The sequence below is a fragment of the Parasteatoda tepidariorum genome, chromosome 1 (assembly GCF_982258835.1).
Source record: "Parasteatoda tepidariorum strain Cologne lab strain chromosome 1, Ptep-v5.0, whole genome shotgun sequence".
Classification (NCBI taxonomy): Eukaryota; Metazoa; Arthropoda; class Arachnida; order Araneae; family Theridiidae; genus Parasteatoda; species Parasteatoda tepidariorum.
This window is the reverse complement of record NC_141755.1, coordinates 22,713,538-22,736,360: the sequence shown is the minus strand read 5'-3', so window position 1 is coordinate 22,736,360 and position 22,823 is coordinate 22,713,538. Positions and strand designations below refer to the sequence as shown.

The window sequence follows — 22,823 nt, the reverse complement described above, 5'->3', positions numbered from 1 at the left end:
CATAGTAAAAAAAAAATCTTCAAAACCTTGTAATCATTATGTAATGATTGTATGAAAAATATACCTATAAAAATGGGTCAATCTACTGTGTGATAAGAAAACTTGCCTTGATCTTAATTTGTGTGATACTATATTAAAAAAAGGCTGAAAACATTTCGACAAAAGGTCATCAGGCTGAATATGATGGCATAAATTATTCATTTCACTTTGTTTGTTTTAGATAATATAAATAATAACTTTTAAACAAAGATTTATATAAAAGAGTTGCATTAAATCAAAAATAAAAAGCAAAAAGCTGTTTGATTTAAATTTTTGTGCTTTTATACATCGTTAGCATCATATTGAGCCATACATGAAGATCAAGGGGGAAGAACGGTTTATGTCCATAGAAACTGATTCTGATAATAATAATAATAAAAAAATTTATTTTCAAGTTTTGAGAGATTTTGGTCGCAAGTATACGACTGAAATCGCAAAACCATGCACCGATGTTACAAATATTTACTGACACCCCCTAAAATTTTCAGAACAATTCTTATAATTTTTGATGTTGAAAAAGAATAAAATTTGAAAATCGAGTTTGGACAAGTACCGTTTCTTTTCCCAAAACTCCTCCCCTATCAATCGTATTCTCACTAGTATTGTATATATCTTCTTTCATTATATTCCACCATTCTACTCTTCTTAGTTCATAAAATTCTCGTTGTCTCAGATTTCTCGAAAACGTTTTTCAAGAGCTGTGAATCTTGATCTTTAGCAGCCTTTATGGGGACACTAGTGTCGTAGAGTTTTCTTTTGGGGACGATTTAACCTTGTGTTATCTTTACTGATGACTTATTAATATTGTTTTTCGCGCCTTTAAGCAGCCTTAAGGGCTTAAGAGATAAAGAAGCCAATTTCTTTTTTCGGAGGGTGTCATTTATGCAGGTCATCAAACTGATTTTCCACATTTACTGATTTATCAATACTTAGTCATCCTTAAAATGCAATCAATGGCGTTCCTCCCTTTTGATCTTCATATAATATCGATCAAATTTTCTAAACCACAATACGTTGCCAAGATGAATCGTATTATAGTGCAAGAGCGTTCGCCTTCCAATGATGTAAACTGGGTTCGAATCCCAGCGATTGCTGGTTGATACGATTTCCGCACCCGGCTCTCACCAACCACAGTGCTGCCGTAAAATATCTTCAGTGGCAGACAGTTGACGCGTTACAGTCCTCCTGCAGTCAGGAAAACCGTGGTCGTGGTTTTCCTCTCTATGTAACGAAAATGAGGGTTAGTTCCATAAGAAAGTCCACCACGAAAGCAAATTTCTCGCAATATTTGATCCAGGAGACTTCCCTTGTCTTCTGGATTTGGTTTAAAATAGCAAGGCTACGAAGTTGAACATTAGTAGTCGTAAACCCAAAATTGGGTCGACTGTTTAACTACGGTTATAAAATATAGAAAAATTAATACTTTTAAAACGTGATTACATGAAAAAGTGATTTAACTTGAACGAAGCACTGCTAAATTGAATGTCTAACCAGGTTTGCTGCAAATTTGCACCGTATTATGGTTAAAATTACCCATATAACATACCTGCCAACTCTTCCGGATTTTCCGGAAGATTTTATTTTCATATTTAAAGTGGTAGTAAATATATACTATTTTTTCTTTTATAAACTTAATATTTAAATGATTTTGATCACCACTATTCTTACAAAAATTAAGCACACATATTAATATGCGTTACTATTATGGTTGTCAATTTAAGTTTTTTCAAATGCAACGTATTTGTTTGCTTAAAATTGAAGTTTTAATTTCATTTTAATGCCACTGGGAAAAATGCTAATGGAAGGGATTAAAAGTTGGCAGGTATGATATAATGGTTTTATGCTGAATCAATTTTTCTGGAAGTGAAAGGTACCATAAATTTCTATTATTTTGAATTTTTGTGTTATATGTGAGAATTATTAATAAGGAATGACCTAAGTAAAGCTTTCAAATAAATAAACTATAAAAAAAAGTTATTTTCAATATTTTGTTACAAAAAATTATAGATCTTTGACTTGTCTACGTTTTTGAGAACAAAAAACACATGACATGAAAAAAAATACATTCATTCAAAAAGCATTATAAATATTTTTAATATCTATTTTTTGTTTAATTTCCCCCCTTTTTTTGTTGAAAAGGAAATTAGTTTTTGACTCTAAAATTGCAATAAATGTTTTTTTTTTAACTGGGATCGAAAATTAAACGGGGAGTTGAGATTTGCCAACAATTTCATTTTGTAGTGTTTTTTTTACAGCCTATTATTTTTCGTATTATAAAATTAAATTAAATTTACTCATTAAGCCTATATATATATATATATATATATATATATATATATATATATATATATATATATATATATATATATATATATATATATATATATATATATATATATATATATATATATATATATATATATATATATATATATATATATATTTATATATATATATATATACAGTTTTACCATTAAAAATAATATAGTTAAACTGCATTTTTTTAAACTCTACATAATGTTTGTGAGGGTGGAATTCTGAAATCAAAATGTCGATTGTTTTATGACACAATCTAATTTTTTTTAAAAAAAACTACATTTTTTAAGGTGGTTAAAAAAGGAGATTTGTTTTTGCCGGATCTAATACAGAAAATGGACCACTTTTGATATTTATCTCCTATCGCCCACCGACAATTTTTCACCCCCACGTCTCTCAAAATTGATGCTCAGTATGCGTTTTTCGTTTTAGGTCAGACAAAAATAAAATTATTATCTTCTTCTTAATCTGCTTAAAAAAGAAGTTTTTTTCGATATTTAGTTTATTTATTATATTACAGTATTTTTCCTTAAATGGAAATTTTAATGTAAAGTGTGATTACAAATGATAGAATTAACTAATATTCAGTTTTCTGTGATCCTGTACTGATCCAGGCTATCACTAATTGCAGCCAATCTCCTGTTTTTGCCTCAGTAAAGCTGCGTCAGTCCGTACTGTATTTAACCTTCACAAAAATCCCAAATCAGTTGTCTGAGTCATGGTGGCTCAGGGAATAGAGCACTCGCCTCCCAGTTAGGTGAACCGAGTTCGAATACCAGCAATGGCTGAGAATCGAATTCTGTATTCTGCTTGCGCCGAAGAATGCAGACGAAAAATATCCTAAGTGATAAATGCTTATCCATCATGGCTAAGAATTCCTTTACCGGAGGTTTTCGTAGTTTTCATCTCCATGTAACGCAAATGCGGGTTAGTTTCATCAAAAAAGTCCTTCACGAATGCAAATTTCTCCCATTACTCGATCCAGTAGTCTACTTGATCCGGTAGTAATACTTGATCCAGTAGTAAGTGATCTTTTCCCCATGCCTTCTGGATTGGGTCCAAAATTACAAGGCTACGGAGTTGAACATTGGTAGTCGTAAACTCAAAATTGGGTTGGCTTTTCAACAATATATATAAAATAAAATTAATATAAAATTAAAATAAAATCAGTTGCCTAGCAACATATTCCGTCCCACAACGAAATTCCAAAAAATAATATCCCAGATAAATTAGCAAAAAAAAAAAAAAAAAAAAAGACGTAACATTAAACAAACCTCTTTTGAAGAAGTTTTCGAATGACGACCATGCACGATTGCCTCTATATCCTCTTTTGCAGAGAGATTTCTTTAGAGGTACCCATCTCACTAGAAAGATTCTATCGCTATTGGGGGGCTAGGAAACTTTTGTTTAGTTTAACAGTCTTTCATACAGTCTTTTATTGTTCTGTTTTGTTTGTTTGTAATCTGCTTGTTATTAGTCCTTTTTTGCGATTCTTTTTTTTGGCGAATGAATTTTGTTTATGTTTTTGTTATTCTCGCCTTGCTGCATTAGAATTAAAAGGAAAAAAAAGAAACTAAAATTTAAAACGACTGAAGTAATTATGTTACCACGTGTTGTAATTGATTTCGTTTTTTCTTCTAGTTTTCAGTTTTCAAACTCATATGTATTACTCACGTTTTCTTTTTTTTCTTCAAATAACTAATAGTTATGTAAAAAGAAAACAAACTTCCGATTGTAAAACTCGTGTTGCGCAAAGAAGTGTGTATGGCCTCTTGGGCCTCATCTTTGCCCGCGGTCTACTTTCTCTTGAAGAAGAATGTCCTTGGAATTCGTTACGGCCTGGCTCAGTAATTGACCCACTTACGTGATTGAAAATATTATTTTGAGTTGCTCAGGAAAATATCTGGGTAGTTTTAAAATAAATTTCAATAAAAAATTATTTAAGGTTATGAATAAAGAATAAGGTATATTACCAACAAAGTTGGAGGACTGGTATTGTGTACAATGCCAAAAATCGACTAGCAAAGTGATTAAATGTCTTTCACATTGCTTTAGCTTTCTGTTTAATTTCAAACGAAAAACCGGCAATTTAGGAAATGTCAATATTTCATACTTTCGGCATCAATGCCTGAACCATTACCCAGTATTCTCTACTCAGATGGATTCTTGATATGATATTTATATATTACGAAGGGAAAAAAACCCGGTTAAAGTAAAAATTATGTGTTCATAAAAAATTGATTTGGAGTTGGGTGTAAAAGTTGAGTTAAGGGTTTCCTAAGGAAGCTGATTTAATTATTAAAGAAAATGCTACTTTTCTATGATCTTTACCTATGTAATACTTCATTTACAAAAATGAAGGAAGGACGGATTAAAATGTGCGTTTTTTCTTTATCCGAAGTTTCAAATAATTTCAAGTTATCAAAAGTAATGCTGGTGTGTAATATTTAGCTCGTAACATTATCATCGATGGCTTGTGTACATAATTATAGTTAGATAAGACTGGCATATGTCAATCGACGTGAAAACTCAGAATCCACCAAAAACTAACATTTTCCAAAATTTACATGGGACCAGAGAGATGGCGGAATTTGGCAACTAACAGCTCTCTTTGTATTAGGCTGTAGTACTGCTGATAATATTGTTATTATTAAATATGAATAGATGATAAGAAATATTAATAGAATAAAGACTAGAAGATATTCTATGTAAGTTTTTCAAACTGATCATAATCTACGTTGAAGAGGAACTGTATGGATGAAGAAGAGCATGGAAGAGGAAAATGAAATGCAAGATAATATTAACAAATTAATGGGGTAGACTATATGTGAGGGTGTCCCTTGATTCTCGTCAAGTTGTGATGGTGGATGATTGCCAAGCTGGGCGATGTTGAAACCCAATCGTGATTCTGATTTGTTTAGATTATACCGTTATTTTTAAATGTTCAACGGTACATGTGATTTCAGAGGTTCGTTAGTTCTACGTTGGATACCGGCTGGTAAGGTTACATTTGTTACTGGTTCTAAAAATGACTACATTGTGTCATTACTACTGTGATTTGCATTTTATTGGTTTTATTAATTTTGCTTATATTAGGTTCATTGCAATTTTATAACGTTTTGGCCGATGCTTCGTTGAAATTCTCCAATGTTTTATTGAAATATCATTATGTTTTGGCCGCCATTCCTGTTATTACGGTGTTCCGCGCAAACAGGAATGCAGCCAAGCACAAGTCGCCAATTTTGCCATGGGGCACCCTCAAGTATATTTTTACCATATTAATGCTAGGGGGTTAAGTCCCCTGTTTGCTGCCGCTCGCCAACTTCGACGATTGCTTGTTTGTTTGATCTTTAAAATGAGAAAAAAAAATTGGAACCTTTTTTTTTCAAAAGAAAATGTTAAAATGTTTTTTTTTTCTAAATTTAAATTTAATTTAAAACTTATTGAAAGAAAATGCTTACATATTTTCTAAAATTATGTATCACAGCTTAAACTTTTATGTGATTTGCAAATTTAAAAAGTATGTGATATATAATGAAGCAGTAAATATAGCTTTGTTATCAGTATGTTTTAAACAAATCTAGTTTAAATTAGATTTAGCGTCAGGTGTGTTCTACTTTCTTTAAAATAAAAATTTGTTCCTGTTATAGAAAATAGCTTAATATTTATTTTCACCTCATTTTGAGAAAATACAATTTTCATTTATTTAAAATAAGGTTTATATCGTCACTTCTTATTGTTAGATCTGAAGTCATTTAATTGCTTACGTTCCAACGTATGTTTATTGTTACGTTCAAATTAGAGTCACGCCCAAATATCAAAAGCAAACTCATATCGTTGCAATTAAGATTTGAAAACACTCACAAGAAGAGAACATCAGATAAAGAAAATTGTAGTTGCATATGGGGAAAATTTCTTTTGTTATATTTTCAAAAATTGAGTTTCAAAAACGAAAATGAATAAAATTTCGAGAACATGATGTTGTTATATTTTCTATCTTTATATATATATTTCGTCTGTTCGTGTGTATGTCACTGAACTCCTCCTAAACGGCTGGACGGATTTAAATGCAATTTTCTGTGTACCTTCAGAAGGATTCGAGAATGGTTTAGATTCACAATAGAACATTCTGCCACAAACCGTTCCAGCGGTATCAGCGAAAATCGAAATGGAATTTTCTGATTGGTTAAAAGTTAGTCATTGTTTTAAATTTTGCTGTACACGAATCAGTTTTCAAATATCTTGAAGATAACAACAGTGATATTTTCTATCTTATAGCTCTATTCTTTTAGAAAAGTAAATTACATATACTTTAATATTTAATCATAATTCGATTCTTTATTTCAGGTGAGCACAAGCACGTAAAATCAATGAGAATAAGTTTCGTAATTGGGTATAATATAGCCTACGTCACAGGTTGTGTTGTTCCTACCAAATTTAACCCATGAACGGCATTTTCTGCGAGCCTAACTTCAAGCCACAAATAAACAAGCGAAGTGTTCGATCGTTTAAATAGCTGCTCGCCAGATTTTATTGCATTATAAAGAAAAGCTATTGAAACTAAATACAACTAAATAAACAACAACAACTAAAGCAAATAACAACAACTACTAATAACAATAACTAAATAAACAACAACTAAATTCCATTCGTTTAGCATTGCGTCATATGGTGTTCCTACTAAATCGAAGTAGTTGTGTTTTTTTCATATTATACCCAATTATTGGTCGTATCACGGATTTAGTATTGTGAAAACTGTTTTATAAAAATCAAGGCAAAAGCAAATTTTATTCATCTTGCACGCTTTTAATAATTATTTATATTTAGTATGCAATTTTAGCTCAATTTAGTATGCAATTTTTCATTGCTGACAGTTGTCATATGAAAACTATTAGATTGTTTATTATTACAAAGTTTGCGAATTCACATTCATTTTAATTATTTCATTTAAAAAATAGGAGTAGACTATATTTGAGGGTGCCCCTTGATTCTCACCAAGTTGTGATAGCGGTTGATCTCCAAGCTGGCCGATGTTGAATCCCAATCGTGATTCTGATTCGTTTAAATTTCAGCGTTATTTTTAAATGTTCAACGGTATATGTAATTTCAGAAGTCCGTTAGTTCTATGTTGGATACCGGCTGGTTAGGTTACTTTTGCTTCTGATCAATAGGATCGAAGGTATGTGGGCAGTCATAAAAAAAAGGACTTTAGAAAAAAATGTCACCGCCATTCCGATACCACAGACGCAATTTTCAATTCATATTTCGCCGAATTTATGTGGCGATGGAGGAACACAGATTCTATTCATGATAAATTTAGACCGTATCTAACTGCTATTAGAGAATTCTGTGCACCTAAAACAGAGGAAATTCAAGCTTAATGAATAAGTGAGATGTTTTTTTTTCCTTTTCTTTCTGTGCTTACTCCATTAATTTTTATTTCGATTCAAAATGCATTTTATTGGGTTTTTTAATTTTGCTTACATTGGGTTCATTGCAATTTTATAAAGTTTTGGCCGATGTCTTGCTGAAATTTTCCAATGTATTATTAAAATATCATTATGTTTTGGCAGCCATTCCTATTACCGCGGTGTTCCGCGCAAACAGGAATGGTGATAAACATAAGTTACCAATTTCGTCAAGGGGCACCCACAAGTATATTTTTACCAAAAATAGATTTTTGTTTTAAATTTTATCATTATTATATTTCTTATTTAATTTATTTCATTTTTATTGCTTTTTTATTATTTAAAATAAATACGTGAATTTTCGAATTAGCAAATTTGCGACCACTGTCAACTTCTACATTTCTTTTTGTTTGAAAGAGAATATTTGAAAAAATATGCCGCCTAAACGAATCGCTCTTAGTCGATCAACATCTCAAGCACGCAAGAAGAGAACTAACCGTGTTTCAGAAAAATCGGAGCAACGGGAAGAAAGACTTGAAACTAATCGAGAACACAATGCTTTAGCCCGTTCCTTAGAAACGTCTGAGAAACAGGAAAGAAGACTGTTAACAAATCAACTACACGCTTATCAAGCCCGTTCGTCGGAAACATCAGAGCAACGGGATGCAAGAATAAAAATCAATCAAGAACGCACTTCGCTATTCAGACGCTGCCAATACTCTGATTTGAATATCAGTGCATTTCACTATGATCCGACAACCAACTATAGTCTTTCACCCAAGCGTCATCATCGAAAAAATGGATCAATTATGTATGTTTTGTAGTGCTCTCAAATTTAAGAATGAAACAGCTGGAATTTGCTGTTCTGGAGGCAAAGTGTAACTACCAGATTTAACGTCGTCAGCCGAGCCATTATCAACGTTGTTATCGGGTCAAGCAAATCAATAGAAACTTTTTTTGGCGAATATAGGTCAGTACATTCGTGTTTCCAAATGACTTCATTCGGTGCTGCTACAAGTATCGGTGCGCATATGGACAGCTAGAGTTATTTATTACATTCACATGCAATCCTGCTTGAGCTAAAATTAAAGAGCTTTAGTAACTTAGGCAAACATCATCGGATCTTCATGATGCATTATCACACGTGAGTTAAAACAAATATTAAGCTCTAAACTTGGTTTTATTGCGAAAAGTCATGTTTTTAGAGAGACACGGTGTTTGATTGAACGGTAGAAAAAGAGAATTGCCACATGATTTGGCTTATTGAAAAACTCACACCAGGACAAATTGGTCAGCTCATATCAGCAGAAATATTCATGACGCCATTGATCCAGAATTATTTCAGGTCATCATCCAAAATATGTTTCATGGTCGGTGTGCATCACCATACATGTCTGTTTGAAAATGCACTAACGATATCCTAGAGAATTAACTGTTGAGACTATCACTGGTTTTTTCACCATTAAATAAAATTCTCTATTCAAATCATAATCACAAATCTCATTTACACACTTAAATATAAAATTTAAATTCAAACTGAAAGCTTTGCAACGCACGCAGGGTACAGCTAGTAATTATATAATTTCTGCAATGAAATAATTTGCTTACGCATTGTTTTGACTTGTTAATAAAAGGCAACTGGATTTTTGTAAATTACAAAGATATTGATCTTCCGAAAAATAATAAATTTAATTTTGTTTCTCAAAAATAGCAATCGAAATAGCTTTCAAAAATAGCAATTGTGTTCAAAGTATGAGCAAATAATGTTACTAGTTTTACAAGTCTGTAGCTGTGTAAACAGATAGTTCTTTGCAGGTAATTTTGACTTGTTAATAATAAGATGCAACTGCTTTCTGAAAAATCATATGAAAATTGATCCTTCAAAAAATAAGAAATTTAGATATGTTTTCGAAAACTGATCTTTCAAAAACAGCAATTGAGTAAAAATATGAACCCATGTTGTTATTACTTTACTCGAAGCTAGTAGTTGATGTAAGCATACAGATTATTCAAATTGATTTTGGCTTGTTAATCAAAAAACTGAGCTGGTTTTTTATAAATTAACAAGAAACTGATCCTTCAAAATATTGCAAGTTTAGTCTTATTTTCTAAAATTGATCTTTCAAAGACAACAATTCCGTTAAAAAATGAATTCATGAATTTTTATATAAGTATGTAATTTATGTAACCAAATAATTTTTTAAACACAGATTTCGACTTGTAAATAATAAATTTGTAAATTAATAAATTTGTTGTTCAAAATTCTTTTGAATGATTCTTGAATGATATTTTAAATGATCACTTTGTTAAAAAGCGTTTTCTGAGACTGATCAAAAATGCGTTAAAATAGCTACGAAACAAATAATGGTAGAATTTAAAAACCTCGTGTATTCAAAATGGGATACCTGCAAGTGACGTAGTGTGGGTATCTCAATCCTGATTGGTTGTTGAAACGGGGTAATTGTTTACGTTAGCAACTGGTCTTTTCATTCTATTTCGAGTAAGCCAAGCCTATCAAGTATCAATTCTCCTAAGTGACACATTTTATATTCTTTCACAAAGATTACTTTACCAAGATTTCAATTCTTTCACTATATATATTTCTCTCTTAACATGAAGACTGGCATGTAGACTGGCAACTTTAACATGACTAGCAACTGTTAACATGGTAACTCTTAACATGAAGACTGGCAACTAATTATGCATCGAAGTTGCCAGGTACGCAAAGCAAAAATATATCATGGTTACAATAAAATAGGTAAGCAAATAATAAATCTATATTAAGTGAAAGACGTAGACGAGAAATAATTATATTTGAAAAAATTCTATGAGCGATACGGTGCTGAATTTAATTAACTTCACGTTAATCAACATTCTAACTTATGTGGAGAAACTTAGCTATTTTGCTTATAAGCGATGACGCTGGCGTTGACGTCATAGGTCACATGTGTTGGTATCCATGATTTTCCTCCTCTTGAAGTGCAAGTACCCAATTGAAACAGCATATATTCATTTTTGAACAAAATGCATAGCCTCAAGAGTGACAAGACAAAGAAATGTGTAAGAGAGATGTTCGTTGGTTGGGACAGGATACGAACCAAGGATCTCCAGGTTTGTAGTAGGATGATTTCTCTCACACACATTTTATCATATCACTTTTGAGACTATAAATTTTAGCCAAAAATGAGAATATGCTGTTTCAATTTTGAATACACAATTTTAGTATTGTTTCATTTAGAGCTATTTTGACACATTTTTACTCAATTTTAGTGCTGAGTCCTTTCTTTTTACAGTGAAGATACTTAATTTATGAGTATAAGGAATGAATAATTAAGGTAAAAATGCATCATATTAATGAAAAACGTTGTTTGCGTAAAGTGAAATTCAAACGTATATTGTCTAAATCTTTTGACTATGATTGAAAAGAGCATCGAGTCAATTTTTTTGCTTTTTCTTACACACATAATTCATATTTTAAAAAATTATTTTATTTATGTGAGTTTAATTACTTTATTTTATTTCATCTTTTTTTGAATTTTTGTATATAAATTAAAATGTTGCTTGTGTATTGACCTGTAAATACATATTAGTTATAATAGTGTAAATAGACTTATTATTTGACTTTATTCCTTTTTTTTCTTTTTTAGTTATTCGATGATGTGTGGGAAAATGATTCAACAGAAATGTAAGCATTCATTTTTATATTTCTATTTCCTTTGCTTAAATAAGATATAAGAAGAAAATAATTGCGTGTTAAGCATCAATTTATAATCACAAATTTCTATTATTATATTATTCATTGCAAAACACTCAATTATGAGTGTACAGTGCACAAAATTAAAAACGGAACTCCTTAATAACTTTTTATCTAATGATTGGATTTTCACATGCTAAGATGCAATCTTCATGTTCCAAGGTATAACCATAATTATGTTTAAATTTTTCTCGCCGAAAGTATTTTAAGTTATTAAATAAATCATAAAAATAATTCTTCCTCTGATTAAATAAATATTTTTCGATATACTTACTCGCTAGAATTCTTGACCAGCAAAATATGGGAAAATAGTCGTAATCTTGAAAATATGGTCCCTTTCCCAACATTTTAGGCATGACGGTGGTTGAAAGCTTCACCTTTTAATTCTAATTACACTTTTTGAATATTTTGCCACAGTTCTTAAGCAAATTAAGAGGTTTCAAAATTTTTGGACCTAATTGTAAAACTTGTTTATCTGAAATTTTTATAACATCTATAAACGTTATACAATGTTTAATGTAAAATGAAATGTTTAAAAATTATTTATTATTTTATATATTTTTTGATTTAATAATGTTCAAAACCTTTTTTACTTCTAAGGCACACATTTTTAATTAATTTCAAAATTACAGAATTTTGAATCACGAAATGAAAAATGAGTGCGAAATCGACCGAATAATTTCTGACTAATGAAAATTCAACTAAGTCATATATTTTTTTAAAATTTTCATTTCCTAAGAACTATTCAACCATTTCTGTTCTAATTTTGAATATTATGAATCAGAAATAAACACTATAAAAAATTTAATACGTTATGATTCAAAGATTTTTCGAGTTACTGAAATAATAAAAAAAAAAAAAAAAATATAATGAATTATTTTTGACATTGAAATTATTTTTTGATAAGGGAGTTTTAAAATTATGCTTAAGATTTTAATATTATCTTAAGTGGTTTAAATAGTTCAAGTAAAATACAAAATACTGACTCAAAATGTATTTCATATTGCCTATGTACTGCGGGTACCTCAGTCTTTTTTTCATTCTTCTTTTTTTTAAACGTCGTTGAACAGCCGACCCAATTTTGAGTTTATGACTACTAATGTTCAATTCTGTAGATTTGTAATTTTGAACAATATCAGAAGACAAAGAAACTCCTGGATCAGTACCTCCAGAGGTATGAGTTGTTATGGGAACATAAAGGACTTTGTGACTCGACAGATTTAACGCATATCAGTCAGCATTTACTACGATGGGAGTCTTCAGCCAGCGGGGATCGAGCCCACGACCTCTTTGACACGGGCCCAGTGCCCTACCAACCAGGCTATCCCGGCCCAACACCTCCGCAGTTTGAAAAAAAAACATATTTCTTCAGAGAAAGTGAGATTTTGAGTCTGATATCGTAACTTAAAATATCATTTTCCCAAATTTATTCGAGTATTTAAAATTAATCTATCGAACTATTGAAATTGTATCTTAGTTCTCAATTAAGACATCATTTGATTAAAAGTTATTAATGTGTTTGACTTTTAATATTGCCCACTTAGAAATAAGCTACCCTTAAACTTTTGAATAACGTATTCCACAGTCATTGAAATGGTGTCTAGACATAACAAAATGGCTATGAGTTTCTCGATGAGAACACTGTAGAGTTTCTCGATGAAACACCTAAAATATGAATTAAAGTAAGGTAAGGGTTTTAAATACAACGCAGAAAGCAAGTATTATTTTGAGCTCAACTTCTAAAAAATTTTTCTTTACAGAAGGAAAAAAATAACTACATCAGTTTTACGGAAATTAAACTTTTGTTGTTATGGTGCCATTTCTATCATTTTACTTCATTTTTATGGTTCTATTTGCTAGCTTTATTACTTTTTACTATTTAACTTAATACTTAACTTTACTACTAAGTCATTTTGAGTACGAAAGTAAACACTTTTAAGTTCAAACCGTTCTTCAAGTTTATGAAGTCCTAACTCCTTAAGTTAGTGATTCCATAGTTTTGTAAATAATGACCAAAAAATACGTCTTTTTTGGCGCATTTTTAACTTGTAACTTAAATGCAGATAAAGAGTTTTTGGCATAAAAATAAAGACACTGTATAAATTAAAAATTGATTTTCATTTTCTTGTATCTTCTTAATCTTAAACCAAGATCATACTTTTGCATCGAATAGTTATATTTCTTACATATAGCCCTTTAAAGTGTAAGAAATAAAGGTTAAAAAATATATTTAAAAAAAAGAAAGTAAATGAGGTTAAAATAGTTAAATGAGGTTCTATTATTTTGTGTTGAATCACACTGTTAGAAATTTCTCAGAAAAATGGAAAAACAACAATTTTATTGCTATTAAGCCATATTTAACCAAAACAATCAACTAACCTTAATAAATATGTTATTCAAACTGTTAAGTGTAAAAAAAAATCGCTTGTTGAGTATTTCCCCCTATAATAGTATAAGGACCAGAATTTTATCTGCGCCAATTAGGCCCACTTTATGAATCCACTTAGATCCATGCAAGTGGGTACGCACTATAGCCGAGAAGAGTATTTTACCAATCTCATGACCGGCTGAACTGGGGTCCGAATCCCATCGCTTATATAATAATTTTCCGTTTCTTCAACACATGAGTTTCAGTGTCTTGCACTCTTCAATTAGTGATCCTGGACAATTGGACGTCGAAACTCTGACGTATATACAGCAACCTCACAGAGGTGCTTAACATAAGAAAGTCTAGTACAGAATAGTTTCCATCTCTACTACAGAGTATACTGCCAAATAAATTAACTAAGCAAAAGCCACATTCCACAGTTCATCAGGCAAAACACAACTTACATGTCTCACTCCATCGCACAACTTCAATGTCTATAACCAAACGAGAAACCTGACATAAAACTTCTAAGTTCAGTTAAATTTTATTTCTGCGGTTTTGAAACCGTATAGATTTGTATTAAAGTTTTTTTAACCACACCAGATGCAAACAGTTTTAAAACTACCGTAAACCTTACGGTTGTTTAAATAAACAGACTGCTGCTGTTCATTTTACCGTAATTTTGCAAATTAAATTCTAAAAGTGCATAACAAGAAAAAATGAAATTGTTTAGGAATAGTAAACATAAGTAAAAATTCTTATGGATTGCTGATTGTATTTTTAAAACATTTATTAAATAATTTCTGAATAAAGGGGAAAAAGGTTGGCAGTGAAACTAGAAATGAAAATAACTACTCGCCACCGGCCTTGCGTAGAGTAAAAAAAATTTTAAAAAATAAATAAATAAAAGGAAAAGTAGCTACTTAAATTAACAAATGGATTTTTTCTTATAAAAATCGCTTAATGGTCAAAGTACATCAATATACAGGGGTCTGTTTGGTCCGTAACGGACCCTTCACAAAATATATTTTCAGAAAGATGGACCCTTCACAAAATATATTTTCATAAAAACGGACTCTTCACAAAATATATTTTCATAAAAACGGACGCTTCACAAAATAATAAAGCTTTTAATCGGATTCTTCACGGATTTGTTTATCTTCATTATTGTTTTGTAAATCGAATAAACCCTTCCGGGGAGGGGGGAGAAAAACGGTTCCAGACAAACTAAGTTTCCCTAAGTTTAAATTCCAAATGTAGTATTCTAAGAAAATATTTCTGCTTTTACAAGCATCGTAGGCGCATTCTTATAAATATTAAACCATAAATTTTTTTGTGAATAAATAATTGATCAATCTATATTTATTCATGAAATTAATTAATAGAATATTATGTAAATAAAAATTAATTTCTGGCAGTTTTTTAAATTAAATATTATAAATTTAAGAATTGTTTAAGTTTACTTAATGTGTAACACAGTAAAAGTGATACATTACTAAGATATGTTATTTAAAATATGTCAATTGAAATTATTAAAAATGTGAGTGATTTTGTTTCTATTATTCGTCCGAAATGAATATTCTGTGTTGAGCAGTATAGGCTAAATACCAAATATTTGTATGATGCGTCTCTAATTTAGTAGCAGTTTTGTTGGGCAGAATCTTGTATCTATTTACAGTTTAAAAACTTCTTGAAAACGTTTTTAGCTATTTTTGCATTAACAGGATCCTATTTGCACAAATTCACAAAATCAGGACCCGGGTTGAAAGAATGTGACTTAACGCTTATTTTATAATCACAAATTATGAATAGTTTTTTCACATTTTCACAAAAACAGGACCTTTCACAAAATGCCTGGACAGTCCCCTGATACAGAAAGAGACTCTAGGTAACAGAATTTTCATTAAGATGTCCAATGTCTCTATTCAAAATTTCGATCCTTCAAAATTCATCAAAGGATTCATGGGGAAGGAGAGTTCCTTAGCAATTCACATATTTCAAAGTTGTAATGTGTACATTAATTGTATTTTGACCTCCCCAAATATTTTTAAATAAAGTTCTTTAAAGTCAGCATTTCTAAATAAAATTTTTCACATATTTATTTATTATTTCTATTGTTAAATTAACTTTTTATAGACGTACATTATTTCTAATACGAATTTTAAAAAAAAAAACTAATTTCATCCAAGCAAGAAATATAAGTCTATTCTTTAATAGTCGCAAAAACCGACTATTAAATGAAAAGGACCTATCGATATTAGTCACCGACTCAATAGGTTTGACAAAAAATGGCTTCTAAATTACAAGAGCCTACCCGCCACTGGCTACTAACTGAAAATTTAAATTTTCATGTCTACGTGAAACTATACTTAGATCACCAAGAAAAGAATGGAAGATGAAGCTAGGTAAAATAATTCATTGCAAAATGTGTTAAGATATAATTTATTATTTTAAATTATAATATGGATAAAAAAAACAACAAATAACTCAGTTTAAATCCTCAATGTTAGTCCAATTTCATATTGTGGGAGAATAATATTGTAAATTACGTCTATAATATGTTCGAAAATATCAATTATGTTTCGCTTTTACTTTGTGAGCAAGTAACTTGAAGTATGTATGTACTAAATTTTTCTTCTTCTTTAAAACGGGATTATTTTTTTCTTTACCAGAAAACTGGGATGAACTAAACTAACACTACATATATAAAATAACTGTTACGCATAATTTTTATAGCCAAGTATGTTTATAAACATACAATGGAGATGTTCACTAATATTTATTGTTAAGAAATCGAGTATTTCATTGTAATTTTTCCTTATCAATTGTAATTTTTTGTAATTTTTTCTTTTAATACTTAATTTTGTGTCAAATATATTTGAAAATAAAGTTTTTCTTTTTGTCTAAAAAATATTTTTACTTTTCAGTGAAGCGTCGGAAGAAAAACCGTCTGTACGAGAAAGTATTGAAGAAACTCTACAAACCTTAGACCTGTTTATGAATAACAAATTTAAAGAAGCACTTGATCTGATGGAACCGTGGTATGTATGTTGGTTGACTAAATAAATAAGTAAAAAAGGTGGAATTGCAAATTTACGATGTCGTTAAATTTTTATGCTTGCTAGCTCAAAAAATATGTATATAAAGTCGAATGAATCTGCAATTTTGTTTTATTAATTTTTTGAAGATTATGTTTTAAAATGATAATTAAAATTCATGAAATAGTTAGTTATATACAATGTGCTACGTTAACTGTACCCTTTATTACACTACTTTTAGAATCCTTATCAAACAGGAAGGGAAAACAATCCATGTATTAGGATTTGCAAATCACTATTATATTTCTAATAATAATGTTGTTAATAATATGATATTGAAAATATTAATATTTGCAAATAATTAAATTACAAAGAAAAAAATATGTTTTGAAATTGAATTCTAACAAACCGTTATTAAGGAAAGTTGGATCAAAAATATCAGAATTTATTTCTTATAATCATCTTTCAAATATTTTTTATTGCCTTCGGATAATCACTCACTTAGATTTTGATGTTATCAATTTCACCTACATAGAAAGGTTTTCTTTGCGTTATGCTTGCTCTCGTTCAAATATTATTTTGTGATCTCTAATACGTTTAGTCTTTTTAAATTTCATCTCTGAAAATATTTTTAATTTCATTTTCCATTTCTTAAAAATATATGTTAATTAAATATGGTAGATACGAAAAGATAATCTTTAAACCGTTAAAATTATATCTAAAAATCATCTTTAGTAGTCTTAATATAGAGATTTATTTAGAATTCACATATTAAAAAAATTACATCAAATATATTTTTAATGTTTGCCATAAATGCTTAAATATACTAAACAGATATGTATCAAGAAAAAATAATTTTTTTAAATAATATTAAGAATAATATTTCATAATTGTAAATAAATATTAATAGGGAGCTTTGCCCCCCTGATCACTGCGCTCGCTGATCCCTAGGCTATATTCTCAGTTTATATCGTATTGCAAAGAATAGTTTCGAAGAAATCAAACGAATTCGGAGAATCGATATAACACCTTTAGAATTCATTTTTTCTGGAATTATTCGACAGATGTGGTTCAATTTTGTATTTTGCATTCTGAAATTACATCCTAAAAATACATTCTTTTTAATAATGTAAAAATGAGTATGTCTAAGTTTTTTCGACTATTAGTAAATAAAACAATAATAAATAAAACACTAATAAATAATTAATAATTATCAAAAGATATATTTTGCACGGAATTATCTTTGGATAAATGAGTCTTAGAGTTGTGTGCAAAATTTTTTAAATTTACTTAACTAATTTCCGAGATATGGTGCAGCACACAAAAGTAAAATTTAACATTAAGGGGTTCAAACTCCTGACCAAACTATTGGGACCATATTTCCAAGATCGGAGCTCCCTCTATACTTTGGGGGTCTGAAATCATATTTTTTTTCGTTTCAGGGATTATTAAAAGTGATTATTCAGTATTAAAAGTTACGTGAAAATCTGATCATGAAATTAAAAGTTATTCAGGTTGATTCGTTTTTTTTCTTCTCTTTTTTGCTCACTGTACATCATGTGAAAACTTTGATTTAAACAGTGCACTTTATCCAATTTATGGGTATTATGATATATTTGATTTGTATGCGATTCAATACTAATTGCGTACACTATTTTAACTATAGACACTCTTAACAATTCAGTGATTTGCGTAATTTAATAAGCATTAATGCAGCTTGCTTGCTTACATGAACAGTTAAGTTAAAAGTTTTGATATCTGCCCAATTTATATCTCTAGTTTATTTCAGTTCTTTTTTGACAACGTGAACGTTATTTTATCGGTTTTGGGATTGCATACACATATCACATAAGTATAAGCGTTTTATACGACATTAGGGGATACCAACCCCTGATCGTTGCCATCACAAATCCGTTCGCAGTTCCCTTCGGATTTCTTCGCAATTCGAGATTGCTTTCACCACTGATTCATTGCATACTTGGGCATTTAATTCTAACTTCAACTATCAGTATGCCTGCTGATACTCTTTTTAAAATGCTGTTCGAAAAATATGAACCATATTGTTTCATTTAAACCTTTGGTATAAATACATTTCCGCAATTCTACATTTCTGCAGGCCATAAATATCTATTACCACAACACCTATATTAGCATTTAAGGTATCTACTTTCAAGAATACCTGCAGTACCTAGTACAATAGTCAATTAGTATTCACTAGCGTCAGTAGTTTGGCGATTTTTTTACGGTGGCAAATACTTTACACCAGATTGGTGAAATGAAAGACCATAGATAACTCTTGGTTTTTGGGGCTTCATCTCACCAGTAGAGTGTTTTTTTACACTAATTGATGAAGAGCCACCATTTTTCGTTTACCGTAACACTAACATTTAGAATTACAGTAAGATATAAGATACACATAAGAGTCAGTAAAATTATTTTCACTAGGCAAGATAAGGTAACCAATTTAGGATGCATATATACTGGAATTCTAAAAAAAAAAGAAAAAAGATTGGCTAATCAAACATACGCGTAATACAGAGAGAATAATTAGAAGAATTCAAACTAGGGATAACAAAACTTGGATAGGAATATAATAATTTAATGCTGTTCGAAAATACTGAAAAATTTAAATATTATTATTCCTATCGTACAACTGAAGGCGGTTCCTTGGGGTATTCATCCACTTTTCCTTCGAGGTTAATATCTTCCTTACCTGTACTATGCGTGATTCTTTATCGCCTTACGAGATCATCGCCAACAAAACCAATTACTTTTATTTTTTGAAATGCTGGATGCTATTTAGGCAAAGTATGAAATAATCGTCCTCATGAGGTTATTATGTAAATGATGTGCATGTTACTGTGAATGCCCGAAATCGGTGGTTGTTGACTTTCACCGGTGAATGTTGACAATCAAATTAGACGCTTTGATGAATGTCCGAAGCATTTATTACATCCGATTTTATATTAATTTATTCGTGGATATAAATACATTTATTCGATATTTTAATACTTACTGACGATAGATTAGAACAAACATCAGTGTTTGGAGTATCGGGCAAATATATACCGGGCAATGGCTCTTGACCTTAAAAAAACATCAGTGTAGGGTATACCGGGCAAATACATACCCGACAGTGGCACTTGACCCTAAAAAAACATCAGTGTTGGGTATACCGGGCAAATGTATACCCGACAGTGGCACTTGACCTTAAAAAACATCAGTGTAAGGTATACCGGGCAGTGGCACTTGACCTTAAAAAACATCAGTGTAGGGTATACCGGGCAAATGTATACTGGGCAGTGGCACTTGACCTTAAAAAAACATCAGTGTAGGGTATACCGGGCAAATGTATACCCGACAGTGGCACTTGACCTTAAAAAACATCAGTGTAGGGTATACCGGGCAGTGGCACTTGACCTTAAAAAACATCAGTGTTGGGTATACCGGGCAAATTTATGCTGGGCAGTGGCACTTGACCTTAAAAAACATCAGTGTAGGGTATACCGGGCAGTGGCACTGAACCTTAAAAAAACATCAGTGTAGGGTATACCGGGCAATGGCACTTAACCAGACCTAGTATGACTAGACCTTTGGTAAATGTCCGAAATATATACTAGGTCTAGTGCCACTTTTGCTATAGCTTAAATATTTAAAAAAAAATTAAACAAAGCGTTTGAATCAATTTTAAACTGATAACGAAATTATTGCTTTAAAATTAAAAAAAAATAATAAAAACTGCGCCAGATAAGAGTAATTGAAGTAGTTGCTTTATACAGCGCATGTGCGGAAAAAAATTAAAAAAAAAAATTATCCAGGTGCATCTAAAAGTGGATGAATATCCCAAGACACCACTGAAAGCATACATACATATTTTTACCGGCATACATTTATGTTTTAAATTTTTTTCAATAGACATTGTGCGGATATCCAATTTACTGGCGATATCCAAAGAGCTCTAACATAGGTGTTTTCGAAAGCGAAAATAATTTAAGCATGGTGTGATTGCGCGCATAATTAGAAAATTAGCGTAAGTTGTTTTCCACTTTAGATACTTAAACTTAAATTACACTCTTTAAATTGTATATGAATGCTCGATTAGGTGTTGAACTTAACATAAAGAGTTCTTTTACACAATCTTTTAGGATTTTCAACTTCATATTCGAAGAGATTACACCAAAGTTTTTACAGTGTAGATAATGTTATTTAGTTGAGGTATTTAATTAAGATTTTTTTTGTTTTTATTTTTCATGCTCATGACTGCTCAATAACTTGATATTGGAGTTTTCATTTCCTTTTTGCCAGCACTAAAATATTCATGGTTTTTTCAACAGGCAATCAACTTTGTACCTACGCACTAGTGTTCAACATAATAAGATAGATGCATAATGAACTATTTGAACTTAAATAAATAAATAGAATAGTTTCTTTTTATATAATTTACTTAAATTTTTTTAAAAAAAGTAATGAGTTCTTTTTTATCTATCTAGGGCACACTGCAGTTCATATCATGCTCTTGGAAAAGGAACAGTGTGTTTTATACAGTCTATATTATCATTTGATCCGGTATGTAACTTTTTCTTTCTATTTTTGTCCTCTGATTCATTACGATGGCATAATTAGAAAACACATGGTGTTGCATAACAGCTGCCTTTAATACACATTAAGTTCCTTGTAAAAATGATTGAAGGTCCCCAAAATAATATTCAAACGGAAAACGGTTTCTAAATCTGTTGAAATATTGAGGAAAAAGACGCGATTAAAATTGTCAAAACTTGTTTAAGTCCTGGAGAAAGCAGTTTGAAAATGAAAGGAGAATATTAGGAACACCTTTAAGCTTTATCCATGCTCAAACCGGTTATGATAATTTTTATCCAGGCTTCCTACATCTGTTAGATGTTCCTGTTTTTTCCTCACGGAAAAATTAATTTACCACTCCTAATGCTTATAATTTTTTTGGGACAAAGATTTTAAAAATAGGACGGTGCTTTTGGATCAGCCTGTGTTACATGGTAATGACGGGTAAAGCCACTGCTATCAGGCCTGATGAATTACGTTACCTTTTCGATCACTAAATTAATGAAATTATAAAACGTGCAGCAATAGTATGTATAACTCACTAAGCTTCGATTCATATTAATTTATTTTATTAGAAAAGATACATGCTATGTAGAAGAAGCCTATTTGCCCATATATATCGGTGAAATAATCAGGTTCTAATTCGTATACGTACTTAGATAAATCAGTAAATCGCATTCAAAAACATGTCATTACAAAGACGCCACTGAAGAACTAGTGACATCAGACATCCCATGGAGAAAATTTACTCTCTGTAAATGCAACCCAGATCACTGTTCTGTCTTCAGAAATGAACTTTTAGCAAATGTAGATGATAAGCCCATACTGATTGAAAGGAATTTTGATGAACTATGGATCTTACTAAACAGCTGTTGCCTGCAACATCTTATTATTGGATTCTTGTTGGCATTAGAGTCGGTACAGCTATGTTACAGAAATTACAGATTATTTCTCAGCAACGGGTTGTATATTTTCAGTGGATACCGTCTGTTGTGGTTCTTTATGGCAACGAGATCGTGGACAAACTTACACAGGAGGGCAGCGGCCAACGAATTTATTCTTCAAACCTATCAAGAATTATTCTTTAAGAAAAAAAGAGTGCAACTCAAGGCTGAGTGATTAGTTCCCCAGTCCATCACTTGCATTTGGGCAGAAAGCCGAGGTGTGACAGATCTGCCCTCTTACGGCTAGTTAGTAGCCACATTAAATGTTGGTTAGTGGCCACACCACATTTTCAAAAATGGTGGACAAATCTTCGACATTTGCAAAAAGGTCACGATAGAGGCTTCTTAACACATTCTAGGAAGCTAAGGAGAAAATTT

The 22,823-nt window shown here is 30.7% G+C and overlaps 1 protein-coding gene across 1 annotated transcript in view; it reads left to right on the top strand.

Annotated features, from left to right (window-relative positions):
• The window catches only part of LOC107450847 (tetratricopeptide repeat protein 39B-like), a 101,431-nt gene that overhangs the window by 43,219 nt on the left and 35,389 nt on the right, over nucleotides 1–22,823 (top strand). Inside the window, exons 2-4 of the mRNA XM_087160309.1 lie at nucleotides 11,411–11,448; nucleotides 16,813–16,926; nucleotides 21,414–21,489. Of these exons, the coding sequence (XP_087016435.1) occupies nucleotides 11,411–11,448; nucleotides 16,813–16,926; nucleotides 21,414–21,489 (228 nt within the window). The remainder of the gene's footprint in view (nucleotides 1–11,410; nucleotides 11,449–16,812; nucleotides 16,927–21,413; nucleotides 21,490–22,823) is intronic.